Source organism: Psammomys obesus, unplaced genomic scaffold (assembly GCF_907164565.1).
Source record: "Psammomys obesus unplaced genomic scaffold, mPsaObe1.curated_primary_1811, whole genome shotgun sequence".
NCBI lineage: Eukaryota > Metazoa > Chordata > Mammalia > Rodentia > Muridae > Psammomys > Psammomys obesus.
Genome location: NW_026585643.1, coordinates 7,172,583 through 7,196,762, shown reverse-complemented (window position 1 = coordinate 7,196,762; position 24,180 = coordinate 7,172,583). Strand labels below are relative to the sequence as shown.

At 41.2% G+C, this 24,180-nt stretch overlaps 1 protein-coding gene across 1 annotated transcript; it reads right to left on the bottom strand.

Annotated features, from left to right (window-relative positions):
• Positions 1-63: 63 nt before the first annotated feature.
• On the bottom strand, positions 64-21,799 carry Spryd7 (SPRY domain containing 7). The gene is made up of 5 exons (XM_055617403.1): positions 21,564-21,799; positions 11,265-11,381; positions 7,667-7,833; positions 2,793-2,895; positions 64-1,019 (listed from the first exon to the last, which is right to left on the bottom strand). Exons 1-5 carry the CDS (start codon positions 21,667-21,669, stop codon positions 922-924), a joined length of 591 nt encoding a protein of 196 aa, XP_055473378.1. The 5' UTR covers positions 21,670-21,799; the 3' UTR covers positions 64-921.
• Positions 21,800-24,180: the final 2,381 nt, after the last annotated feature.

The window sequence follows — 24,180 nt, the reverse complement described above, 5'->3', positions numbered from 1 at the left end:
AAAACTTCTAAAATTACCATAGAATTAACAAAAAATGAAGAATGTTTTAAATACAACACTGAATATTCCTTCATAAGTCTTTATTATTCTTTACAGCAAACAAACAATTAGATTTTTTTTTTTTTTTGGATAGCTTTTCCCTCCACAGCCCTGGTTGTCCTGGTATTTAATAATACTCTCTATACAGACCAGGCTAGCCTCACACTCAGCTACCTGCCTGTGTCTCCCACACGCTGGGAATAAAGGTGCATCCACCATACTTGGCTCACTTATATTTAAAGCATCATAACTCTTCTATATGTCTGCCAGTGTCCTGTGGACAATCAATCACTACTTCAACAGCTTGATGGTCTTCAACAAGATACTGATAACTAATCTCTCATCTTTCAGAAAGGCAACAGAAAGCAGTGATATAACACAGCAAAAGAAGCAGTTTCAGTTTTAAGAAAAGTGCTCTATCATCAGAGGAAATACATTAGCCAAACTAAGCTGCCAGGTATATAAGTTCCGGCCATTTCATTTTATCAAAAGGGACAAGTACACAAAATTATTGGATTACAGATTGTGGTGACTCAAGTTCAGAATGACAAAAAACAAAAACCCAAAACACACTCAATTACACATCATTGTCAAACAAATACTTTATATAAGAAAAATTCCCTTTAAATATTTATATACATATTACCACATAATACTGTTAATCAAACCCATGGTTTATTTGTTTAAATAAGATTAAATAAGTTGCCTAAATCTTTGAAATCAAACCTCAGGATGGTATAATGAATGACTATATGGGTTCCTTAGACAACAAAAGAAGCTCAGTTTTCAGAGTGTGTTCTTATTTCTGGATCAGGGGGAGCGGTATTAAGTGGTGAGCACTCGTGTGACGGTGCAGAGCGCAAGTTTTGAAAACCGACTCGTTCAGAAGATCTGCTGCTCAAATAATATTTTTTCAAAGCCAGGTGGAGGAGTATGATAAAACTCACTGAACTGGCAATCCAAAATTGCACTGTCGTCAACTAGAAAGGCAAAAAAGAAGGAAATTAAGTTAGAAGGCACGCATAATTATGAAACCCTCTTTTCAGGCAGGGGTAACTCGTGACAGAGCACCTGCTTAGCAACGTTCCTGGGTTCTAGCACCATTGAACAATGTAAACAGAAACGACTTTCCTAACATAATATTTTAAGTGTTTTAATTCTATTTTTATGTGCATGTATATATGTATATATGTACAAACACTCACAGCAGGTTTACATATAATGATCAAAAATCACAAAGAAGCCTAATAGCTACAGGCACATGGGCTTTTACTACAGAGCAAAAAAAAAAAAAAAAAAAGGCGATATATGCTGAAACATGGATGAATCTATATCTTAACTACTTATGCTGAGTGAGGGAAGCTACACCAGAAAGGAGTATTAAGCGTCTGATTCTATTTACGTAATACTTAGGAAATGCAAGCTAATCTAAGTGAGCAGTACCAGACTCACAGCTGCCTGCTGGGAACTTGGTTGGAGAGGTCGGAGCCACAGATTATTAAGAGCAGGAGGAAACTCTGAGGTGATATATATGTTCATTATCTTGACCGTGATGGTGACAAAACAAAATGACCATTGCAAAGAAAAAGAATTTCAGAAACTACTGCAAGCTTAGATTAGCCTTCAAGTGTTGGCTCTGTTAGTATACCTCAGGGCTGCACAGTCTTTTCTCTCTCTAGGCTGTGTTTAACCACTGAGCCATCTCTCTAGCCCCTGATTTTTTGGGATTTTTTTGGAGACAGGGTCTTCCTGTGTATCTCCACCTGCCTCTGCCTCCCAAGTCCTAAAATTAAAGGTGCGTGTCGCCATTCCTGGCTTAAGACCTTAGCTTTTACAGATAAGTATAAAATATTTATTAACAAAATGGTATGTCTGCAATATGCCTCAAAATAGTTCAAGAAAGAGTGAAAAAAGAAGTGTTGATTTGATGAAACCTGCATGGCTACAAACAGATAATTCAAGTACATGATGGCTTATAATAATATTCTCTTTCTTGAATGTTTGAAATTTTCCATAATAAAAAATTAAAGGAATTACGAGTCATCAACACAGCCTAATTTTAGAGACCAACTATACAGAAAATGATAGCACTTATATATCGTGGCTATCAAAAACAAAAGCTAATCTGAAACTATTCTAAGTCAAAATTTCTCTCAGAAGAGTGACAATGTTTAGGTAATCTTACAATGTAATAAATGTTCAATCCACATAAAATTTCCTAGTTCCAAAATACGTGCTACAATTTCATTTCTTGGTCAACTCATCTATCTTAGTAATTGTAGAAAAACATTTGTAGATAAGGGCCTGGAAGAACGGCTTGGTGGTTAAAAGCACTTGCTGTTCTTCCAAAGGACCAGGGTTCAGTTCCCAGGACCCCCCTGGCAGCTCAAAGCCATATGTAACTCCAGTGCTTCTGGTATCCTCCAGTACCAGGCACATGTGTGGTGCACAGACACATTCAGGCAAAACACAGATCCCATGAAAAATGTAAAAAAGCAAATGATAGAATAAAAGGGGACATGGTTGTGGGTGTTTAATTACAATCACTATGTACTCAGGAAACTTTTATAGTATGTAGTGAATAAACATAAACCTTAATTCTGCAGAGATAATGGAATGTTTGAGTACACTCCAGATAAAATGTCCTTATTAACAACTTGTTCAGACTTCTGAATGTTAACTACAAAACTAACATAAATGGCAAACAACAGTTAACATGGATATACCAATAGATGAGTACCATCTTAGCTTACCATATACAACAGGATACACTGTCCCTCGTATACCTGATGCTGGACAATGCATATTTTTCCCATTCAAATACACATTTAGCTCGACATGGTCATATGTTATACCCTATGAAGGAAAGAAAAAAATTTAAGGATAGAAAAATAACTGTTGAACAAAAACCTAAATAACTTAAAGCACTGACTGAGAAGCATGCTCACAGACACAAAGCATGGGGTCACAGGAGCTTTTATTAGAACTGACAATCTGAGCCAGGCATGGCGGTCTGTACTCCCAGCACTCAAAGAGGCAGAGGCAGGTGGAGCAATATGAATTCAAGGCCAGCCTTGTCTACAAAGTGAGTCCAGGACATCCAAGGCTACACAGAGAAACCCTGCAGACAGGTATCCAAGAAGTCCAGAAAAGGGTGTTGAATTTCCTGCCGCTGGAGGTATAGGTAGCTGTAAGCTGCCCAGTATGGGTACCAGGAACTAACTTAGGTCTCTGGAAAAACAAGTGCTCTTACCCACAAAGTTATTCCTAAATAAGTTATTTATAAGAAATTAATACATTTCTCTCTTTTTACCCAGATTGCAAGTAAAACCAGTATCTACAGTTTAATATGAATGATGGTGAGTACCTAGTTAAAAAGAATAGTTTAAATAAGAATAAAAAGGCATTGCTATATACACTAATAATGGCTAGGAAATGACGTTAGTCATACTGTTGCAGTTCTAGCGGTCATTTGAGACAGCCGGCCCTACGAGGCATTATTCTAGACATTTCATATTTAGTCAGTTAACACTCACAAGACAGTTATATCCATTTTATGGATGAGGCAGCTGAAGCACAGAAAGGTGAAGTAACTTACCTAAGGCTGCACAGCTAGAAAGTGGCAGAACTGACATTTAAACCAAAATGTTGGCTGAAGACACTCTTACTCACGATGCCACATATTCCTTTTCTTAAAACATTCTACAGTACAGGTTGGAATCCCTATTCAAAAATATGAAAGGCTCCAAAACCTGAAACTTTCTGAGCCCGTAGACTACACTACTGTACCACACATAGAAAATTCCAGAACTGATCTCATATGATGGGTCAGAGTCAAAATAAAAGCACACTAAAAATACTGTGAAAAACTGGGCCTACAAAATGGCTCCGCAGGGTAAATGTTCTTGCCACAAAGCCTGAATCTGATCCTGGTCCCAAATGGCAGGAGGAGAAAACTCCTACACTGTCCTCTGATGACTACCAGTTCCATGTGACATGCGAGCCACCCCACAGTTCACTTTAAATAAAGTTCTAAAATCCTTGCACTGCAGAGACACGCTCACAGCCACACTGCCTGCTCTTGGGAGGACAGCCACGTGGCAGGTCTAACTCCAGATTCAGAGGATTGGAAACCTTCTTCTGGCCTCCACAGGCACCAGGAATGTACATTTGCACATACCTACAGGAAAAACGACCCCCACACATATTGCAACAAAACAAAATATATAGTATAAATAACTTCCCAGGTGTGCATGTAGGCGGATTCCATGCCTTGGTCCTTTCACATTAAGAAATCTCACTCTGTACTTACAAAAATTCCAACATCAAACAAAACCCTGAAGTTGGAAACTTTTCTAGTCCCAAGCATTTCAGGTAAGGCATATTCAACTTAGAGTTACTAACTAGGGCTGGGAAGGCAGCCTACTACATATGAGACCTAAGATTTGAGATGCAGCACAACAATAACAGTCATTTAAAAACATTTCTTTATTATATATAGTGTTTTGTACTGCATGTGCGCCTGCATGCCAGTCTTTTTTAAAAAGAAAGAATAGAGGCCAGAGAGCTCTTTCAAATAATAAACAAAACAAAACAAGAAAGCAATAAAAACAAACAAGAAACCAAGTAGGAGTATGCAGGAGACTGCTTCTGTGGGTCTCTGGATAACTGGATCTGGGTCAACTAACAACAGACAAACTCAGATGCTTTCTTGAATGACTTCGTCGATGTATTCATTACCTAGCTTCAACTCCCTTTCTCAGCAAAGGTTCAGGAGAGTCGGTGTGGTAAGGGCTATAAAGAACTACTCAAATTTTAGCAAAGCTACAGTTAAACAATGACTTGGGGGCTGGGAATGTACTCAGTTGACAGAATGTTTTCCAGCACGTCCAAAGCTCTGAGTTTGATCCCTAGCACCGCTGAAACTAGAACTTGGCATGAGGCAGGACCTCAGAAGACAGAGGTCATCCTACACAGCTACTTAGAAAGTCTGTGGCCAGCCTGGGCTACACAAGGCCCTATCTTAATATACAATCAAATAAACACTGCATAACTGATTTGAGGCAGAGTCTTACTCAGTAGCCCTGGCTGGCCTGGAACTCAGTATATAGAGCTCAGGCTGGCCTTGAATTTGAGGTGATCCTCTTATTTCTGCCTCTTAAGTGCTATGATTATAGACATGAACCATCAATCCTACTACAATGATGTAGTAATGGTTTGTTTCATTTTAGTTTAAAAACCCTAAAAATACGCTTGTCACATTTCTAGTAAAGAGGTCTGTTTTCATTTTTAAAAACTCAAAACATAATTACATAGAAAAGAATGTACGGTTCTCTTTATGGGACTGAGTCCAGACATTCCTCACTGCCTGTGGCACCACAGCCCACTGCAAGTTAAGTGATAAATTAGGCACCGATCAGAATAACAAAACCCCAAAATTTGGAAGGATGTTAAGAATCTCTTTCATCTCCTCCAGCCAAGTTCAGTTCAAGTTCTGTTCTAACCTAGCCTGCTTTCTATATGATGTAAAAACCTTGAGTCTGCAACAGCCACACCATGAAACACAAGAATAGTTTCCTGTCAGCTGCTCCTGCTGCCACTGTTGACAGTTTTGAAAACCAAGTGTTCAGATGAGGAAGACGTGGGTCAGCTTTCTTGATTATGCATATACTTAACATTTTAGATCTTTTTTTTTTTTTATCAGAATGGGCATGAAAGCTCAAAGTCTAATTCAATTATGTTGACAGACTAACAGTGGCATTCTTAGATCTGTCAATTTGTGGTATCAGTCATCTCAATGAATGAGATGGGACAGAAAGGCAAAATATGCAGAAGTTCAGGATTACAATGAAGAAGACATCTGTTTCAACTTTTATTATAAATAGGTTGACAGCCTCAACTTTGACAGAAAAAAAAATCTCTTTTAAATAATAAGCTGGGCATGGTGGCACATTTCTTTGATGTCAGCACTCAAAAGGCAGAGGCAGGTAGACCTCTGTGATTTCTAGGCTAGCCTGGTCTACACAGCAAATTCTAGGCCAGTCAGGGCTGCAAAGGGAGATCCTGCCCAATAAATTATTTATATAAGGATGATCCATATTGTGGATATCTGGCAATGACCTAAAACATAAAAAGTCAACTAGTCTTGGTTTGCTTTTTATTGCTCTGATAAACACCGTGACCAAAAGGAACTTGAGGAGGAAAGGGTTTATTTCATCTCACAGCTTATACACTCCATCATGACGGGAAGTCAAGGCAAGAACGCAGGGTAGGAACCTGGAGACAGGAAGTAAAGCAGAGGCATGGAGGAGTGCTGCTAACTGGATTGTTCTCCATGGTTCATTCAGCTTACATTTTGATAGGACCCAAGACCACTTGTTTTTAGGGCACCATGTCCACAGTTGGTTGGCCCCATGCTCACCAATCATTAATCAAGAAAATCCCTCACAGACTTGTCTACAGACCAATTTGACATAAGTACTTCCTCAATTGAGGTTTCCTCTTCCCAGATGATCCAAGCTTCTGTCAACTTGATAAAACAACAAAAACTAACCGACATACAACTACTTAAAAAAGAAAAAGAAAAGCAGATTTTAAAACAGTTTATGCCTTTTGTCTCTTTTTCTTTAGCAACTAACCTTTTTGTTTCTCTCTTGAGATAGGATCTTGCTATATAGCCCGGGCTGTCCTAGAACTTGCTAAAAGCACTAGCGCCACCACCAACCAAAACTGAAACAAAACAAAACAAAAATACAAACTTCCCTAAGCAGCCTTTGAGAGTGTTTTTGGACAAGGTCTCACTAGACATAGTTGGTCTGGAACTCACTGTGTAGACTAGGCTGGTTTCGAACTCTGAGAGATGCCCCTGCCTCTACCTTCTCTGTGATTAAAGCTATGTGCCGCCGTGCTCTGCTCTAACCCTTGGAATTTCTGAGTCCAGTTCTCTGAAGGGTTCTGAAAGTTAGAGTTATTTAATAAGATTGGATTTAACATAGATGAACACTTGCTATAGTTTCAAATATGTTCCTAACATTAATAAATATGAAACATTCTGAGAAATCTCTGGCCTCAAAAATACCTAATATCCTCTAGTATGATCAGAAAAACTTTAAAAATTTTATGTCAGCCAGGTGTGGAGGTGTACGCCTTTAATCCCAGAACTCAGAGAGGCAGAGGCAGGGGGGATTTCTGTGAGTTTGAGGCCAGCCTGGTTTATAAAGCAAGTCCAGGACAGCCAAGGCTATACAGAGAAACCCTGCCTTAAAAAAAAGCAAATAATTAATTAATAAATAAATAAATAAATAAATAGATAGATAAATAAATAAATAAATAAATAAACTGTATGTCAAGGTTTCTCTGTGACAGTGGAATATTGTTTAGCAGCCAACGATCTTGCTACATGAAAATACAGGGTCAGCCACCCTCATGTCCTGGTTTGCTAGAAACTCCAAAAAGGACAGAGCAATGGCGTGAGGGAGCAGTATTTGGCAAGGCTCTCTCTGGAAATGGGGCCACCTCATTAGACTCAATCCCAGGGCTTTGTAATACAAGTCATAACCTGCCACGTAAAACCACATCTAGTCAACACAGCTCAGGTTTAATAATTTACAGTGACAGCAACACTCACCACTACATCTCCCTCCTGAGGAAGGCTGTTTGCCGGCAGCCTGTTTTTCTCTTCATTGTTGTGGTACAGGGCTCCATCATTTCTCATCACCAGACTATGCTTATCTCGGCCAAGAGGAATCTGGTTCAAGTTAACTTTCTGAGTTGCAACACCTATACCCCAGATTCCTACAAATAAAAGTTTAAATACATCACAAGTGTGAAGAACACAAGTATAAAAGGTTTTATTTTAAAAGGGAGTATCAACTGCTTTTCTTTTTCTTTTGCCTTCCTTCTTCCTTTCTTTTCCAGCAGGTCTCACCGTGCAACTCTGGCTAGCTTGGACTTGGAACTAAGTATATATACCAGGTTGGCCTTGAACGCAAAAGATTTGCCTGCCTGGGCACCCTCAGTGCTGCGGTCAAGGGTATATACCATTGTTAGTTGCTTCTGTTATTAAAACCAACCTTTTAAAAAGTGGGTTCCAAGGTCAGTGAGATGGCTCAGCAGATAAAGTGACAAGCCTGAAAACCTGAGTTTGAACCTCAGAACCCAAGTCAAAGAGGAAGGAGGACAGAGTCACCTATTCTAAGATTGACCTCTGATTTTCACACCCCCACCAGAATCTTGAAACAATCACAGTTTTGTTATGTTGGGCGGTACTGAACTTCATCTGCTGGTCTAAGTACTTACAAGGTGTGGTGGTTTGAATGAGAATGGCCCCAGCGGGCTGATACATTTGAATGCTTGGTCTGCAGTTGGTAGATTGTTTAGGCAGGCTTAGGTCTGGCCTGTGACCTTGTTGGAGGAGGTATGTCACTGGGGGTAGGCTTTGAGGTTTCAAAAGCCCACGACAGGCCCATTCTCTCTCTCTGCCTCCTGCCTATAAATAAGATGTAAGCTTTCAGCTACTGCTCCAGTACCATGTTTGCCTGCCTGCCACAAGGCTCCCTGCCATGATGATCACCCTCTGAGCTATAAGCAAGACCCCAATTAAATACCTACTTTTATAAGTTGCCTTGGTCATGGTGTCTCCTTCACAGCATAGACTCATAACTAAGATACAAGGTAAGGAAAAAATACAGGACTACTCAAATACAGCACTTTTTGCAAATGTTACGAAGTTATTATTGTCAACCTGCTGTCATTCTCATTAAGTGTCTCTTTGGGGAGACAAACTATATGGTCAAAGTATCTCGGACATCAAGAGAGTAAAATCCAGACATGCATGCATGACAGATTCAGTCAGTCCAGAAAAAAGTATTAACAGCATAGAATTCAGACCTTCAGTTACATTTTTTTTTTTTTTTTAAATAAGTAAGTAGAGAAGACACTGAGCTGGCTTTACCATTACTATTTTCTCTTAAGGTTTTAGTTTTTGTGTTTAGCACTGTGGGGCTAGGGGAGTAAATATAGCTTCATGGTAGTCTTGGCCTTGGGCTGAATTCACAGCAAAACACACTCATTCATATTCTCTCCGTCTAATCTCCATTTCTGAGAAATGGGAGGTTACTGTCTTTAATTATTTTTTAAAAGAGTAAGAAGTAATAGTATGTTATGAACAATCTTATAATTTCTGAACATGAATAAGATCTAAAATAATTTTCTTAACGCTGGGCATCTAATCCAGTACCTCACACCCACCAGGTAAGTGCTCCACCACCAGATTGTATCTATAGAAACAAGCATTCTCTTGCCCAGCCAAACAAAATGTCTACAGTCTTGGACTTTTTCTCAAGCTTCTACCTTTTCAGTTTTTATTGAAATCAGAAGAAACACTATTCATGGACGAAGGTCTGAATTCCATGCTGTTAATACGTTTTTCTGGACTGACTGAATCTGTCATGCATGCATGGCTGGATTTTACTCTCTTGATGTCTGAGATACTTTGACCATATAGTTTGTCTCCCCAAAGAGACACTTACGAGAATGACAGCAGGTTGACAATAATAACTTCGTAACATTTGCAGAGGGGTTCTGCAGTGTCCTTACTCTTTAACAACCTCTAACTTCCAATACAGCATTGACACTCCAACAGCCTATCTGTCCTTGGGATGGCACTATAAATTGTGTCCCTCACTGAAACATCTACACCGAGATCTTTAGTAGATTTAGGTTCAAACACTTTTTCTTCTTTAAGAAGCAAGCACATATTGGGGGCAGTCAATAGTCAGTGCGGTAACTTAAAGAGCACAGTGGACACTTGGATTTATGCCATTCACCTAAGAAAGCCAGTATAAACTACTATAAGAAACCAACTACACAAGTACCACATTGTCCAAAGAGTGGGATTCTCTCCACTGCAGTTTTCTTACTCTGAACTTATATCACTTGTAAAGATTTCACCAGAGGTCTCTTTATACTATTGCTTTTACTAAAAACAAAAAACGCACAAATCTCCCCATAATATCACTATAAGATCCTAATAGTCATACAGACTATTACATAATTATAGTTATATAATTCAAGAAACTCCATAAAATTGCAAAAGAGAAGTCGTATGTTATGAAGTGTCCCCCACAAAGAACCAAGTGGATCCCTATTGATGAATTTAATCAGAGAGGTGACTGCATTATGAGGGTTCTGCTTTCCTCAGGGGGTTAGTGCCTTGGTGCAGTCAGAGTATACTGGCATGATTAGAAGGTGGTAAAAAGTAGGAATTGGGACTTGTTTGAGAGGAAGGAGGTTACTGGAACCACACGTTTGCACAGCCTCTTCCATGTCATCACTCTGTGTTTCCTGGTTCTCACGAGGTGGGTGACTTTGCAACACCAGTGTCCTCCCATGACTTCATGCCTCTCTGTGGCTGGGAAAGAACACAGCCATGCACCAAGTCCCCACGTATCCCTCGCTGGCTTAGAACTCAGTAGGTAAGCCAGGGTAGTCTTAAACTTACAGAGACCTGCCACCCTCTGACGGACTCCCAAATGCTGGGACTACTTTGTTATAGCATCAAGCATAAGAAGTACACTTCAGATTTCTTCCAGAATTCTGTATCTGATGACTGCTTCAGAAAACAAACAACCAGAGTATCTTGGTAAAAGAGTTAAGGGGAAAGCTCAGATCAAAAGATTACCCTTCATCCTAACATGAAATATAGCAAGAGTCCACATACTTTATATGTCTAACATAGTAAGAGTGGCCTTAGAACCTTTAATAATGCTAGTGTCTTATATCTGCTCAGCATGTCCTGTCCTTTTCTGGAGAGTGGGGTGGGTGTTTGAGACAGAGTTTTTCTGTGTAGCCTTGGCTGTGCTGGACTTGCTTTGTAGAACGGGCTGGCCTTGAACTCAGAGGTCTGCCTGCCTCTGTGGAATGCTGGGATTGCAGGCATGCATGCACCACCACGCCTAGCAGCATGTCTTGTCTTAAAACACTGTCATACATAAAACTCCTACATGGCAGACAGTGCAGCTCCTATAATTCCTATTCCATAGAAGAGAAAAATGAAACCCAGTTTAGCAAACTGATTTAACCTGGAGCACAAGAGTGGAAGACGAGGCCCTGTCTACAGAGTTTGGGACTTTTTCTTAATCATTTCCTAAAATTTTTTCATGTTAACAATTATTGTTAATATTCATAATAATTGACCTTTAATAGTTAAGTGCAAGTGTACTAACCGGTAGACTGGATTTTGAACTCGAAGTAGCTTTTGTTCTGATGTAAGGGCGCACTGGCTAGACAACCTCCTGTGCCACAGATTCTTCTTCCATTTTTCACAATGACAACATCTGTTCCTAAACAAAACACAGATACCACAATCACAGTTAATTCGATTGTAAAAGAGGCCGTGAGGGGGCAAGTAGTCAGGGGTAGTTCTCCAAGGTCAGTATCAAGTGTCTTCCTAAAAAGCCTCCCATCTTATTTTTTGAGCCAGAACCTGGAGGTCACTGGTCAGACTGGCTGGCCAGTGAGCCCCTTGGATCTTCTTGTTTTGGCCCATTAGTGCCTCAGTTACAGACATGTACTGTTATGCCCAGCTTTTTGTGTGGGTGCTAGGGAATTCAAACACAGGTCTTCACACAGCAAGCACTTTACCACTAAGCCACTGCCCCAGGCCCTGTCACTGATTCAGTCAACAGCAATAAACCAGGAATATTATTAGTCTTTTCAAATATACGGAATATGGATAGATTATTTTAAATAGTTTATTTTCTACTTTTTAATAGACTGGTTATATATAACATTCATTTGTAGTAACGAGTCTTTTTCAATTAAGTTGTTTCAAATAAACTAAACTATGATGAGTATTTAAGTTATTTGTAAGGGGGGGGGTCAGTGAGATAGTTTATTTGGCAAAGGCACTTGCCACCAAGCCCAATGACCACCTGAGTTTGACCTCAGCAACCCACATTATGAACTGACTCCCATGTGCAAGCCCTGACACGTGTGCCCCATAAATGCACACAAAATAAATTAAAAAACACCTAAGTTAGGAGACTAGCTCATTTAATTTTTAACAGATTAGATAATTTAGCAATTTTCATTTAAGCCAAACCCTCAAAACTTTAAAAACTTACTATATTGGTACAATTTTCAATTCTAAACAAATGAATTAAGACAATCTATTAGAAGACAGCTAAGCATCTACTAAATAGAGCCATTACCAACAGTCTTATAATTACTACAATGGAGAAGTCAAGTTGAGCTGAGGAGTAAGTTCATGGCCCCCATTATCTCCTCCCCAGCAATAAAACCACAGGCCAAACAGATACAAATATTAGGACGAAGCAGCATACCTCCAGAAGGCTGCGTTCCTATTTAAACAAAACAATCATTCTAAACTGGTTCTTTTAAGACCATACACTGTTAAGGTAAATACATTTTTTTGGTTTGTTTGTTTAATTAAAAATTTTAAGGGTTGGCACCTGCCACAAAGCCTCAGAAGACCTAAGTTTGGTCCCCGGAACACACATGGTAGAAGAAAGCTGACTCCTGCACGTAGTCCTCTGACCTCCAGTTTTATAAAATATTAAAACCCAATTTCTGAGCTCGTGAGATGACTCAGCCACTTGTCACCAAGTCTAACAATAACAATCTTAACTGTTGGAGGAGAGAACTGCCTCTTGCAAGTTATTCTGTGCTGGCTATGGTGGAACATAGGACATGCTAAAGCAGCAGAGGCAGGAGAATCACAAGTACATGTAATCCTCTGGCTCCACATCTGTTCCTAAACACACTCACACACACGTACATGCACAAAACAATAAATGCAATTTTACAATGAAAGCAAAAACATCCAATTATTGCAGCAAATTTTATACATGACTTGCATCTAACTACCCCCTATCACTCTAGCAGTTTCCAATGGAGCCTCTTCCTTGATGTTAAAGACAGTATAATTCTTGGCTTCTAACAGGCACTTAGTAAATAACATATGGAAGTGAATAAACAAGCTGTGCTTCAGAGTGAACAAGTAGCAGGTGCTTTCCTTCTGTGGACAGCCTTCCCTCTTGAAATCCAACAACTCTGAGGACTCAGTCCAGGGCTTCAGCATCTGAGGTGGGCTAAGTCTGTAAGTAGACTTCACATTTTGTAGTCACATTGATTAAATCAGGAACAATTATTTGACCTAGCAAACCATAATCAGGGCAAGTGTCAGGACTTCTGGAGAGAACAACTGAAGACACTTTTGTTCTTGCTGTATATATAAGAAAAAGTAGAGCGTTGCAGCAAATGACCATGGCAACTGGCCTCTAGCCTTTTGGAGCAAGTAGTAGAAGGCAGGAGATTGAGCAACTCCAACAAGCCCAAACACACACAAAGCTGATCTCTGGCAGCACTGTGTCTTTTCCTGAAGCCAGTGCTGCTTTTGCACGTTGAGTCACAATAATACATTTGCTCCATCATGTGAACAATTCTGAGTTGTAAATCTCAGTTCTTGAAATTGAGAAGAATGAGTTTCGTGAAAATCATTTCTACGGGTTTGCAAATAAATGATACTTTCTTTTTCTAACTGTTCTTCTACATATGGCCCACCTGTATAATAGACCATTTACTGCTTTCTATTTCATCCTGTGGCACTACGTTAATGGAAACATGAAAATATTTTCAAAACAATTAGTCTGTTGATGAGTTGGAACTACATGAACAACTCTGACCATGTCACTCTCTTATTTATGTTGATGTACTTCCTATCTGAGGTAGTTCATGCAGAAAGGTGAACATATTCAGAGATCATTCTAGGGCCTTTGTGAATCAGCGGAGAATCACTTCAAGCTTACTTTTCTTTGCTTAGTACAATGATATTCTATACTTGGACCTAAGTAGTTCACATAGTTTTATTAATAACTGATACCACCTTGGAAAGTCAATCAGATTTGAGTACAGACAGACCACTACAAAAATACAGCCAAAGAATGTGTGTTTCTGTCGGGTGCAAACCCACAGGGAGGGGAATGGCTGGTCTGATCTCTGAGCACTCAGCTGATACCACCACCCCGAAAAGGTCTCAGGGAAAAATTACCCAGTTTCAGCAGACACCCAGGCACCCAATCCCAAGGAACACAGAAAGGGGGAGCCAAGTAAGTCTGTGCCTTCGGGTTCTACTCGCCATCACAGACAGAACTGCTGTCCCCAAAGCAAAAACTGGGTGTCCCTGTCAGGAGGAAACCCCACAGCGGGGGATCATCAAGACTAACGCTCAGGACACCCAGAACCAAAAGACTTTCTGGATTCATGCAGACTTTAGGCTCTAGCCTTCTACTGCAGGCAGGAGCGCTGTGCAACCGCCATTATTGAGTACCACTAGGGCACTGGGGCACACAGCTGCTTCCTCAGACCTACAAAAGCCAGAGAGCCATTACAGCAGCCCTCAGATACTGTGCCAAGGATCAACCAGTTATCCCTAGCTAAACTGACAAAACTGTGGGAATCCCTGGTTCTTCAAGAGGGCTGAACCCAACAATTACACCTTAAGAGCAACAGCTGCTGCTCACTAAATTCAGAGCAAAAAACCCAGCAGCAGGGCAGCCATCACCAGGACCTCTCCTGAGGAGAGGATAGCCTACCTGAACACCACAGTTACCACACAGGTCCATACACCTGAAGTGAACTGTGACAATTCCTGAGAAGCACCACCATTCAGTTGACCACACTAAAAAAGCAGAAGAGAACTTCAGAACCCCACCAAGTGGATTCTCCCCACCCCAGAACCCAGCAGGCACCAGAAATTAACAGACAACACCTGAGACAGAGAAATGGGTAGAGGCCAGCGAAAAATCACAACCAACAAAAGGCAAAGCAATATGGCATCCCCAGAACCCAGTTATCCGGGGACAAGTAGCCCTGGATACCCTAACATATTCAAGAAGATGACCTTACATCTATGCTTATGAAGAGGTTAATGAAGGAAGCAATAAAAATGCATAAAGATTTAGGGGAAGATATAATAAAACAGATTATGGTCATACATAAAGAAATACAGGAAGATGCAGCCAAACAGTCTGTGTCACTGAAAGAAATAAAAGAAACAGAGGAATGGTCAAACAAACAGCTGAAGGAATTGAAGGAAAATACAGTCAGATAGGTGAAGCAAATCAACAAAACGGTTCAAGATCTCAAGATAGAATTGGAAGAATTAAAGAAAACACAAATGGAGGAAATCATGGAGAGGGAGAACCTAGGAAAGAAAACAGGAACTACAGAGGTAAGCATAACTAACAGACTACAAGAGATGGAAGAAAGAATCTCAGGTGTGGATGATAGAATGGAAGAAATCGATGTATCCATCAAAGAAAATAATAAATCTACAAACTTCCTGACACAAACCATCCAAGAAATCTAAGACAACATAAAAAGACAAAACCTAAGAATAATAGGAATAGAGGAAAAAGAAGATTCCCTCCTCCAAGGCCCAGAAAATATTTTCAACAAAATCACTGAAGAAAATTTCCCCAACTTAAAGGGGAGGCCTATAAGAATACAAGAGGCCTACAGAACACCTAATAAATTAGACCAGAAAAGAAATCCTTCCCTCATATAATCATCAAAACAGTAAGTATACAGAACAAAGAAAATATACAAAAAGCTGCAAGGGAAAAAGGCCAAGTAACATATAATGGCAAATCCATCAGAATCACACCTGACTTCTCAACAGAAACTATGAAAGCCAAAAGAGCTGGACAGATATCATGCAGAGCCTAAGAGAACACAGATGTCAGCCTAGGCTCCTGTACCCAGCAAAACTCTCAGTCCTCATAGACTGAGAAAACAAGATATTCAACGACAAAAACAAATTTCAACAATACCTACACACAAATCCAGCATTACAGAAGATACTAGAAGGAAAAATACAACCCGAGAAAACTACTTTCAAGAAATCATAGGAAATAAATAACCTCACTACAGCAAAACAAAAGTAGCCAAACACACAAACACACTATCATGGCCAACATCAATATCAAAGGATCTAACAGCCACTGGTCATTAATCTCCCTCAACATCAATGGACTCAATTCTCCAATAAAAAGACACAGACTAACAGAATGGATGCGTAAACAAGACCCAACAATCTGTCGCATACAAGAAACACACTTAAATCACACAGATAGACATTACCTACCTGAGAGTAAAGGGCTGGAAGAAGGTTTTCCAAGCAAATGGACCCAAGAAGCAAGCAGGAGTAGCCATCCTAATATCTAATAAAGTAGATTTCCAACCAAAATCAATCAAAAGAGATAGAGAAGGACACTTCATACTCATCAAGGGAAAAATCCACCAGGAAGATATCACAATCCTGAACATCTATGCCCCAAATGCAAGGGCACCCACATTTGTAAAGGAAACTTTAATAAAACTTAATCACACATAGATCCCCACACAATAATAGTGGGAGACTTCAACACCCCACTTTCAACAAAGGACAGGTCAACAAAACAGAAATTAAACAAAGAAACAATAACTCTGACAGAGGTCATGACTCAAATGGACCTCATGGACATCTACAGAACCTTTCACCCAAACTCAAAAGAATTTACCTTCTTCTCAGCACCTCATGGAACCTTCTCCAAAATATACCATATAATTGGTCACAAAGCAAGGCTCAACAGATACAAGAAGACTGAAATAATCCCTTGTATCCTATCTGATCACCATGGACTAAAACTGGACCTCAATGACAAAAATAGCAAAAGGCCTACACACACATGGAAACTGAACAACTTACTTCTAAATGACAGCTGGGTCAGAGAGGAAATAAAGAAAGAAATTAAAGACTTCCTAGAATTCAATGAAAATGAAGGCACAACATAAAGTTCATAGCACTAAGTGCATTCAAAAAGAAATTCGAAACATCTCATGCAAGCAACTTAATGGCTCACTTAAGAGCCCTAGAAAAAAAAGAAGCAGACACACCAAAGAGGAGCAGACGGCTGGAAATAATCAAACTCAGGGCTGAAATCAATCAATTAGAAACAAATAAAACAATTCAAAGAATCAATGAAACCAAGAGCTGGTTCTTTGAGAAAATCAACAAGATCGACAAACCCTTAGCCAAACTAACTAAAAGGCAGAGAGAAACTATTCAAATCAACAAAATCCAAAATGAAAAGGGGGACATAACCACAGACACTGAAGAAATCCAAACAATAATTAAGTCTTACTTCCAAAGTCTATATGCCACAAAATTTGAAAATCTAAATGAAATGAACAATTTTCTTGACTGATTCTACATGCCAAAGCTGAATCAAGACCACGTAAACCAATTAAATAGTCCTATATCCCCTAAGGAAATAGAAGCTGTCATCAAAAGTCTGCCATGCAAAAAAAGCCCAGGGCCAGATGGTTTCAGCGCCGAATTCTACCAGACCTTCAAAGAAGAGCTAATACCAATACTCTTCAAACTATTCCACAAGATAGAAACAGAAGGAACACTACCAAACTCATTCTATGAGGCCACAGTCACCTTGATACCTAAACCTCACAAAGACCCAACAAAGAAAGAGAATTTCAGGCCAATCTCCCTCATGAACATTGATGCTAAAATACTCAACAAAATACTTGCAAACCGAATACAAGAACACATCAAAGACATCATCCACTACGACCAAGTAGCCTTCATCCCAGGCATGCAGGGGTGGTTCAATATACGGAAATCCATCAATGTGATCCACCACATAAACAAACTGAAGGAGAAAAACCACATGATCATCTCCTTAGATGCTGAAAAGACATTTGACAAAATCCAACATCCATTCATGTTTAAAGTATTGGGCAGATCAGGTATACAAGGCACATACCTGAACATAGTAAAGGCGATATACAGCCAGCCTATAGCCAACATCAAACTCAATGGAGAGAAACTTAAATCAATCCCACTGAAATCAGGGACAAGACAAGGCTGTCCACTCTCTCCATATCTTTTCAACATTGTTCTTGAAGTCCTAGCTAGAGCAATAAGACAACTGAAGGAGATCAAGGAGATACAAATTGGAAGAGAAGAAGTCAAAGTATCACTATTTGCAGATGATATGATAGTATACCTGAGTGACCCCAAAAACTCTACCAGGGAATTCCTACAGCTAATTAACACCTTCAGCAAAGTGGCTGGATACAAAATTAACTCAAAAAAAATCAGCAGCCCTCCTGTATACAGAGGACAAAAGGGCCGAGAAAGAAATTAGGGAAACAACACCCTTCACAATAGCCACAAAGGACATAAAGTACCTTGGTATGAACCTAACCAAGCAAGTCAAAGACTTGTATGAAAAAAATTTCCAGTCTCTGAAGAAAGAATTAGAAGAAGAGATCAGAAGATGGAAAGATCTCCCATGCTCATGGCTTGGCAGGATTAATATAATAAAAATGGCCATCTTACCAAAAGCAATCTACAGATTCAATGCAATTCCCATCAAATTACCAATACAATTCTTTACAGACCTTGAAAGAAAAATTCTCGCCTTCATATGGAACAACAAGAAACCCAGAATTGCTAAAACAATTCTCTACAGTAAAAGATCTTCAGGAGGTATCCCCATCCCTGATCTCAAGCTGTACTATAGAGCAACAATACTAAAAACTGCATGGTGATGGCATAGAAACAGATTGGTGGATCAATGGAATCGAATAGAAGACCCTGACATAAATCTACACACTTATGGACACCTGATTTTTGACAAAGATGCCAAATCCATTCAATGGAAAAAAGATAGCATCTTCAACAAATGGTGCTGGTCTAACTGGATAGCTACATATAAAAAAATGAAAATAGATCCATACTTATCACCCTACACAAAACTGAAGTCCAAGTGGATCAAAGACCTCAACATAAAACCGGACACATCAAATTGGTTAGAAAAAAAAGTGGGGGATACCCTTGAACTCATTGGCACAGGAGACAACTTCCTGAACAGAACACCAACAGCACAGGCTCTAAGAGCAACAATCAATAAATGGGACCTCATGAAACTGAAAAGCTTCTGTAAAGCAAAGGATATTGTCCTCAGAACAAAACCACAGCCTACAGATTGGGAAAAGATCTTCACCAACCCTATATCTGACAGAGGGCTAATATCCAGTATATATAAAGAACTAAAGAAGTTAAACAGCAAAAAATCAAGTAATCCAATTAAAAAATGGGGTGCAGAGCTAAACACAGAATTCTCTGCAGAGGAATATCGAATGACAGAGAAACATTTAGAGAAATGCTCAACCTCATTAGCCATCAGGGAAATGCAAATCAAAACGACCCTGAGATTTCACCTTACACACATCAGAATGGCTAAGATAAAAAACTCAAGAGACAATACATGCTGGAAAGGTTTTGGAGAAAGGGGAACCCTCTTCCACTGCTGGTGGGAATGTAAACTTGTACAACCACTCTGGAAAGCAATCTGGTGCTTTCTCAGACAACTAGGAATAGCTCTTCCTCAAGATCCAGCTATACCACTCCTAGGCATATATCCATAAGATTCTCAAGTACACAATAAGGACATTTGCTCAACCATGTTTGTAGCAGCCTTATTTGTAATAGCCAGAAGCTGGAAACAGCCCAGATGCCCCTCAGTGGAGGAATGGATGCACAAATTGTGGTATATCTACACAATGGAATATTACTCAGCAATAAAAAACAAGGAAATCATGAAACTTGCAGGTAAATGGTGGGATCTGGAAAAGATCATCCTGAGTGAGCTATCCCAGAAGCAGAAAGACACACACGGTATATACTCACTCATATAGGCATATAATATAGGAAAAACCTATTAAAATCTATACATCTAAAGAAACTAATCAAGAGGGAGGACTCTTGCTAAAATGCTCAATTCCTATCTAGAAAGGCAAAGAAGCTGGACATCAGAAGAAGGAGAAAAGAGGGAACAAGTCAGGAGCCTGACACAGAGGCCCGGTGAAAATCTCTGCCCTGCAGACTATCAATGTAGATACTGAGAATTATGGGCAACCTTTGGGCAGAGTTCAGCGAATCTTAGGAAAAAAGTGGGAAACAGTAAGATCTGGAGAGGACAGGAACTCCACAAGGAGAGCAACAGAACCAAAAAATCTGAGCACAGGGGTCTTTCCTGAGACTGCTATTCCAACCAAGGACTATGCATGGAGATAACCTAGGACCCCTGCACAGATGTAGCCCATGGCAGTTCAGTGTCCAAGTGGGTTCCACTGTAATAGGAACAGGGACTGTCTCTGACATGAACTGATTGGCCTGCTCTTTAATTACCTCCCCCTGAGGGGGGAGCATCATTACCAGGCCACAGAAAAAGACAAGGCAGCCATTCCTGATGAGACCTAATTGACTAGGATCAGAAGGAAGGAAAAGAAGTCCTCCCCTATCAGTGGACTTGGGGAGGGGCATGCATGCAAGGGTGGAGGAAGGGAGGGATTGGGATGGGAGGAGGAAGGGAACCACAGGGGGGACACAAAGTGAATAACGTGTAATTAATAGAGAATAAAAAAGAAGAAAAAGTCCACTATAGCCCTCTAACGTTATCCCGGCGCTTAATATAGTGTCTTGTCACCAAAGAGTCATATTCATTCACTGAGTGAGTAAAATTAGATAGAAACGTTTCCTGAAAGTGCGAGGTCTGAACATCCACTGTCTATAGCGGTAAGAAAAGAGTTTAAAGGTATTTATTTAAGCACTAGAGACAAGTATTAAAGTACTGCTGCTGTACAAGATAGGAAACAAGGACTGCATATAGCATTGCAGTGGGAAATAAAATGGGCAATGTTTTCAGACTTGTAGAAGAAAGTTTTGCTGTAAATATTAAGAATGCATGTGTTACTTAAATACGCTGTCTTTTAGACAATGAGGTATTTGGGGAAATGAAAAGCACATTAGTTTATTGTAATAACCCACAGAAAGACAGTACTCTAACTGAAATAATTATTCTGGGAAATCTTCCCTGACTGGACAATATTCCAGAAGCCTGGAACTATTTTTTTTTTGGGGGGGGGTATAAAAAGTGAAGTGATAGTATGTGGGGAAAGATGCTACAGAGTGGGAGAACATCGGATGAGAAATTATTATTGATTATTAAGCCATTGGGATCTGGAAAAAACAACCATGGATGAGATGGATGAGAAGGAGTGAAGGGCTGATCTGTTTTGCAATGGCTTGACCCGATGGCAGGAGGAGAGTCAGGTGAAATTCCAGCTCCCAACAGTGACTCAGGAGTCCAGCCCTGAAGACCTTAGTGGAAGTGCCATGTTACTGCAGGCTTCTGCAACCGGCCTTGTTTGGGCTTCAGGGAGTGAGAGGGAAATTGCGCACATCTGATCGTGCTGCAGGCAGGATTCAGCAACCACCGGGTGACGCCTGGCTTTCCTCACCGGGCGATGGCGTCCACCGCCCCCGGGCGCGGGCCTGGCCCTGGCCCGGCAGCCCCGGCCGGCGGGGGGCCACAGGGCGCCCGGGTGACGGCGCGGGCGGTCACGTGGTCCCCGCCCCCCTTCCCTCGGGCCCTTACCCATGTGCTGCGTGTCCAACTGCACGGCCGGCATCTCCTTGAGAGGAATGTGGCCGGTCGCGCCGTCCCTGCAGCAGCGCAGGCAGCACCACGCCGACGCGGCCATGGCGCAGCCACACAGCGCCGCCGCTCAGCCCGCGCCCGGGGGCTTCTAGGGTCGCCGGAGCTGCGCAGCCGCACCACGGCCGCCGGTCCGGGCGGAGGGGCCGAGGCGAAGGCCGGGGCCCCGGACGGCGCAGCTAGGACAGCCCGGCGGGGCGGGGCGGGGCGGGGCGGGGCCCGGAGCTGGGCGGGGCCAACGACCAGCCCGACTGGAGAGGGGGTGGCGGGCGGGTGGGCGCGGCCGGTGGCCTGACGGGGGAGAGGGCGGGGCTGGGGAGAGGGCGGGGCTTCTGGAAGTAGGCGGGGCCGGTGGCCTGACGGGGGAGAGGGCGGGGCTTCTGGAAGTAGGCGGGGCCGGTGGCCTGATTGACGGCGGTGGGCGTGGCCGCCAGCGCTCGCTGGCCGCGGCGCCGTCTCTTCTAACCCTGGCAGGTGAGTGGCTGGGAGTCGCCGGGCTCTCGGGGAAGGAGCTGATGAAACGCGCGGAGTTTCCCCCCGAGCGCGCGGACCCTCCGCACCCGGCCACGCAGGCGCCCCCGGGACTTGCAGGCGCTCCCTTTACGACGGGACCGGAGGGGCGGGGGCAGTGCCGAGCACCGACTATAATTTCTAAGTGTTTACTGCGTGCTCGTGAGGCGCCACTGCCAGGCTCACCTCTCGTGCACAGCCATCCCAGGGTATCTTCTGAAGACACACTCAGTTCTTACCAGGGCTTGTTGCTTCTGTTACCACACAGAAGGGGGACCTTCGGAGAGGTGTAACAGCTAACACTCGTTATCTGTCACTTACATTACCCTTCAGACATCATCTGGTGTCCTAACAGAATCAAACTTCTCTTCCAAGATAAGGTTTCCACCGTGTCAGTTCTCCCGTTCTTCATCAAGCCCTGGGAAACTGAACATAAATTCCCAATTCGCTAAGTAATGGTTTCCCATACATAATGTGTTAGCTACCTGACTAAAAATACCCTTTATGGAGACTTTTATCTATATAATCAGGGACATTTCCAGGCTTTGATCTCTTTTCTATTTATAAAAATATTTTCATTATAATACTAAGGAAAATATCCAAGGCTTACTTGTGCTTTGAGGTTTAGTTTCACAGAATTAACTAATCCAAAGTAATTGCTAAAATGATTGAGGGCTATCCCTACCCCTCACTGCCTATTTATCTCTGAGGTACTCTCTTGGTAATCGTTCCCTCTCTCTGTCTTTTTCACACACACACACACACACACACACACACACACACACACACACACGACTGAATTCTTACAAGATTTCAAGGTCGATACTGTCCCTACTTTATAGATGAAGAAATAGACTTAGATGAAATGACTGCACTTTCACAAGGGAGGAAACAAACAAAGTGGGATTCAAAACCCAGGGGTCTGACTCCACCCCTCTATTTACATCGCCAGATCTTGAAGATTAAACTGAAACAGTTACAATCTTCTGAAAATGTTCAGTTAAAAACAAAGATTTACACTTCATATTTGTGTGTTTTATTAGTCTCCACTTAGCTAATCTGCTATAACTTATGTGTAGATAATAAAACTTGTTTTATAAACCAAATCTGTTGCTTAGAAGTGTTATTAAAAGTAGTACATGTGCTGTATATGTCATCATCGCCACATCTTTAATACATAAAGACTGTTTGTTAAATGGCTGTGAGTAGGTCTGTAATGTAGAGAGGCAGAAATCCAATGGAAAAGTAAGTGTTAGGGCACTGCCCAAAATACTTTGCCCTTTCTGTCAAAGCTCAGGTATACTCAACAGGCTGAAGCAAGCGAAACTGATCAGCTCTGGGAACTGACTTTCCAGTCTTTGCAGATGAGTGGCAATGAGCTCCTATCTGGGTTCTATTCTTTTTATTACTTTCAAAGGTGTCACCGGTTCTTTTTGAAAAACAGGTATTTTGTCAGTCTTTCACTCTCACTCTAAATAACATTCACAAATAAACCTACAAAAGAAGTTTCTCAGCAGTTAGAATGTTGTTTATCTAAGTCAAAAGCAGAACAACGAATGACTACCAGGCAAAAACTTCTGCCTCACTGAGGTGTGCTCCGAGCAGGTGAACTGATAGGATAATAGTGTGCAGCATGTGGCTGACAGTGGAATTTAAACATGCTTGGGATTGTCTTTGATGTTTTTTGTGGAAGGCAGACATACACTGAGTTTCATACTTTGCACTGGGTGACACAAAATGTTTTCTTAAGAAACCATTTATTGGGGCTGGAGAGATGGCTCAGAGGTTAAGATCACTGGCTGTTGTTCCAGAGGTCCTGAGTTCAATTTCCAGTGACCACATGGTGGCTCACAACCATCCATAATGGGATTTGATGCCCTCTTCTGGCAGGCAAGTGTACATGCAGATAGAGCACTCATATACATTAGTCTTAAAATATTTTTTTTTTAAAGAAATCATCAGTTTTTAAGTTCGTGGACTAATCCAAACCATATTTTAGATTCTTAAAATTTACAAACAGCATTAAAGGAAAAAAAAAACACAAAAC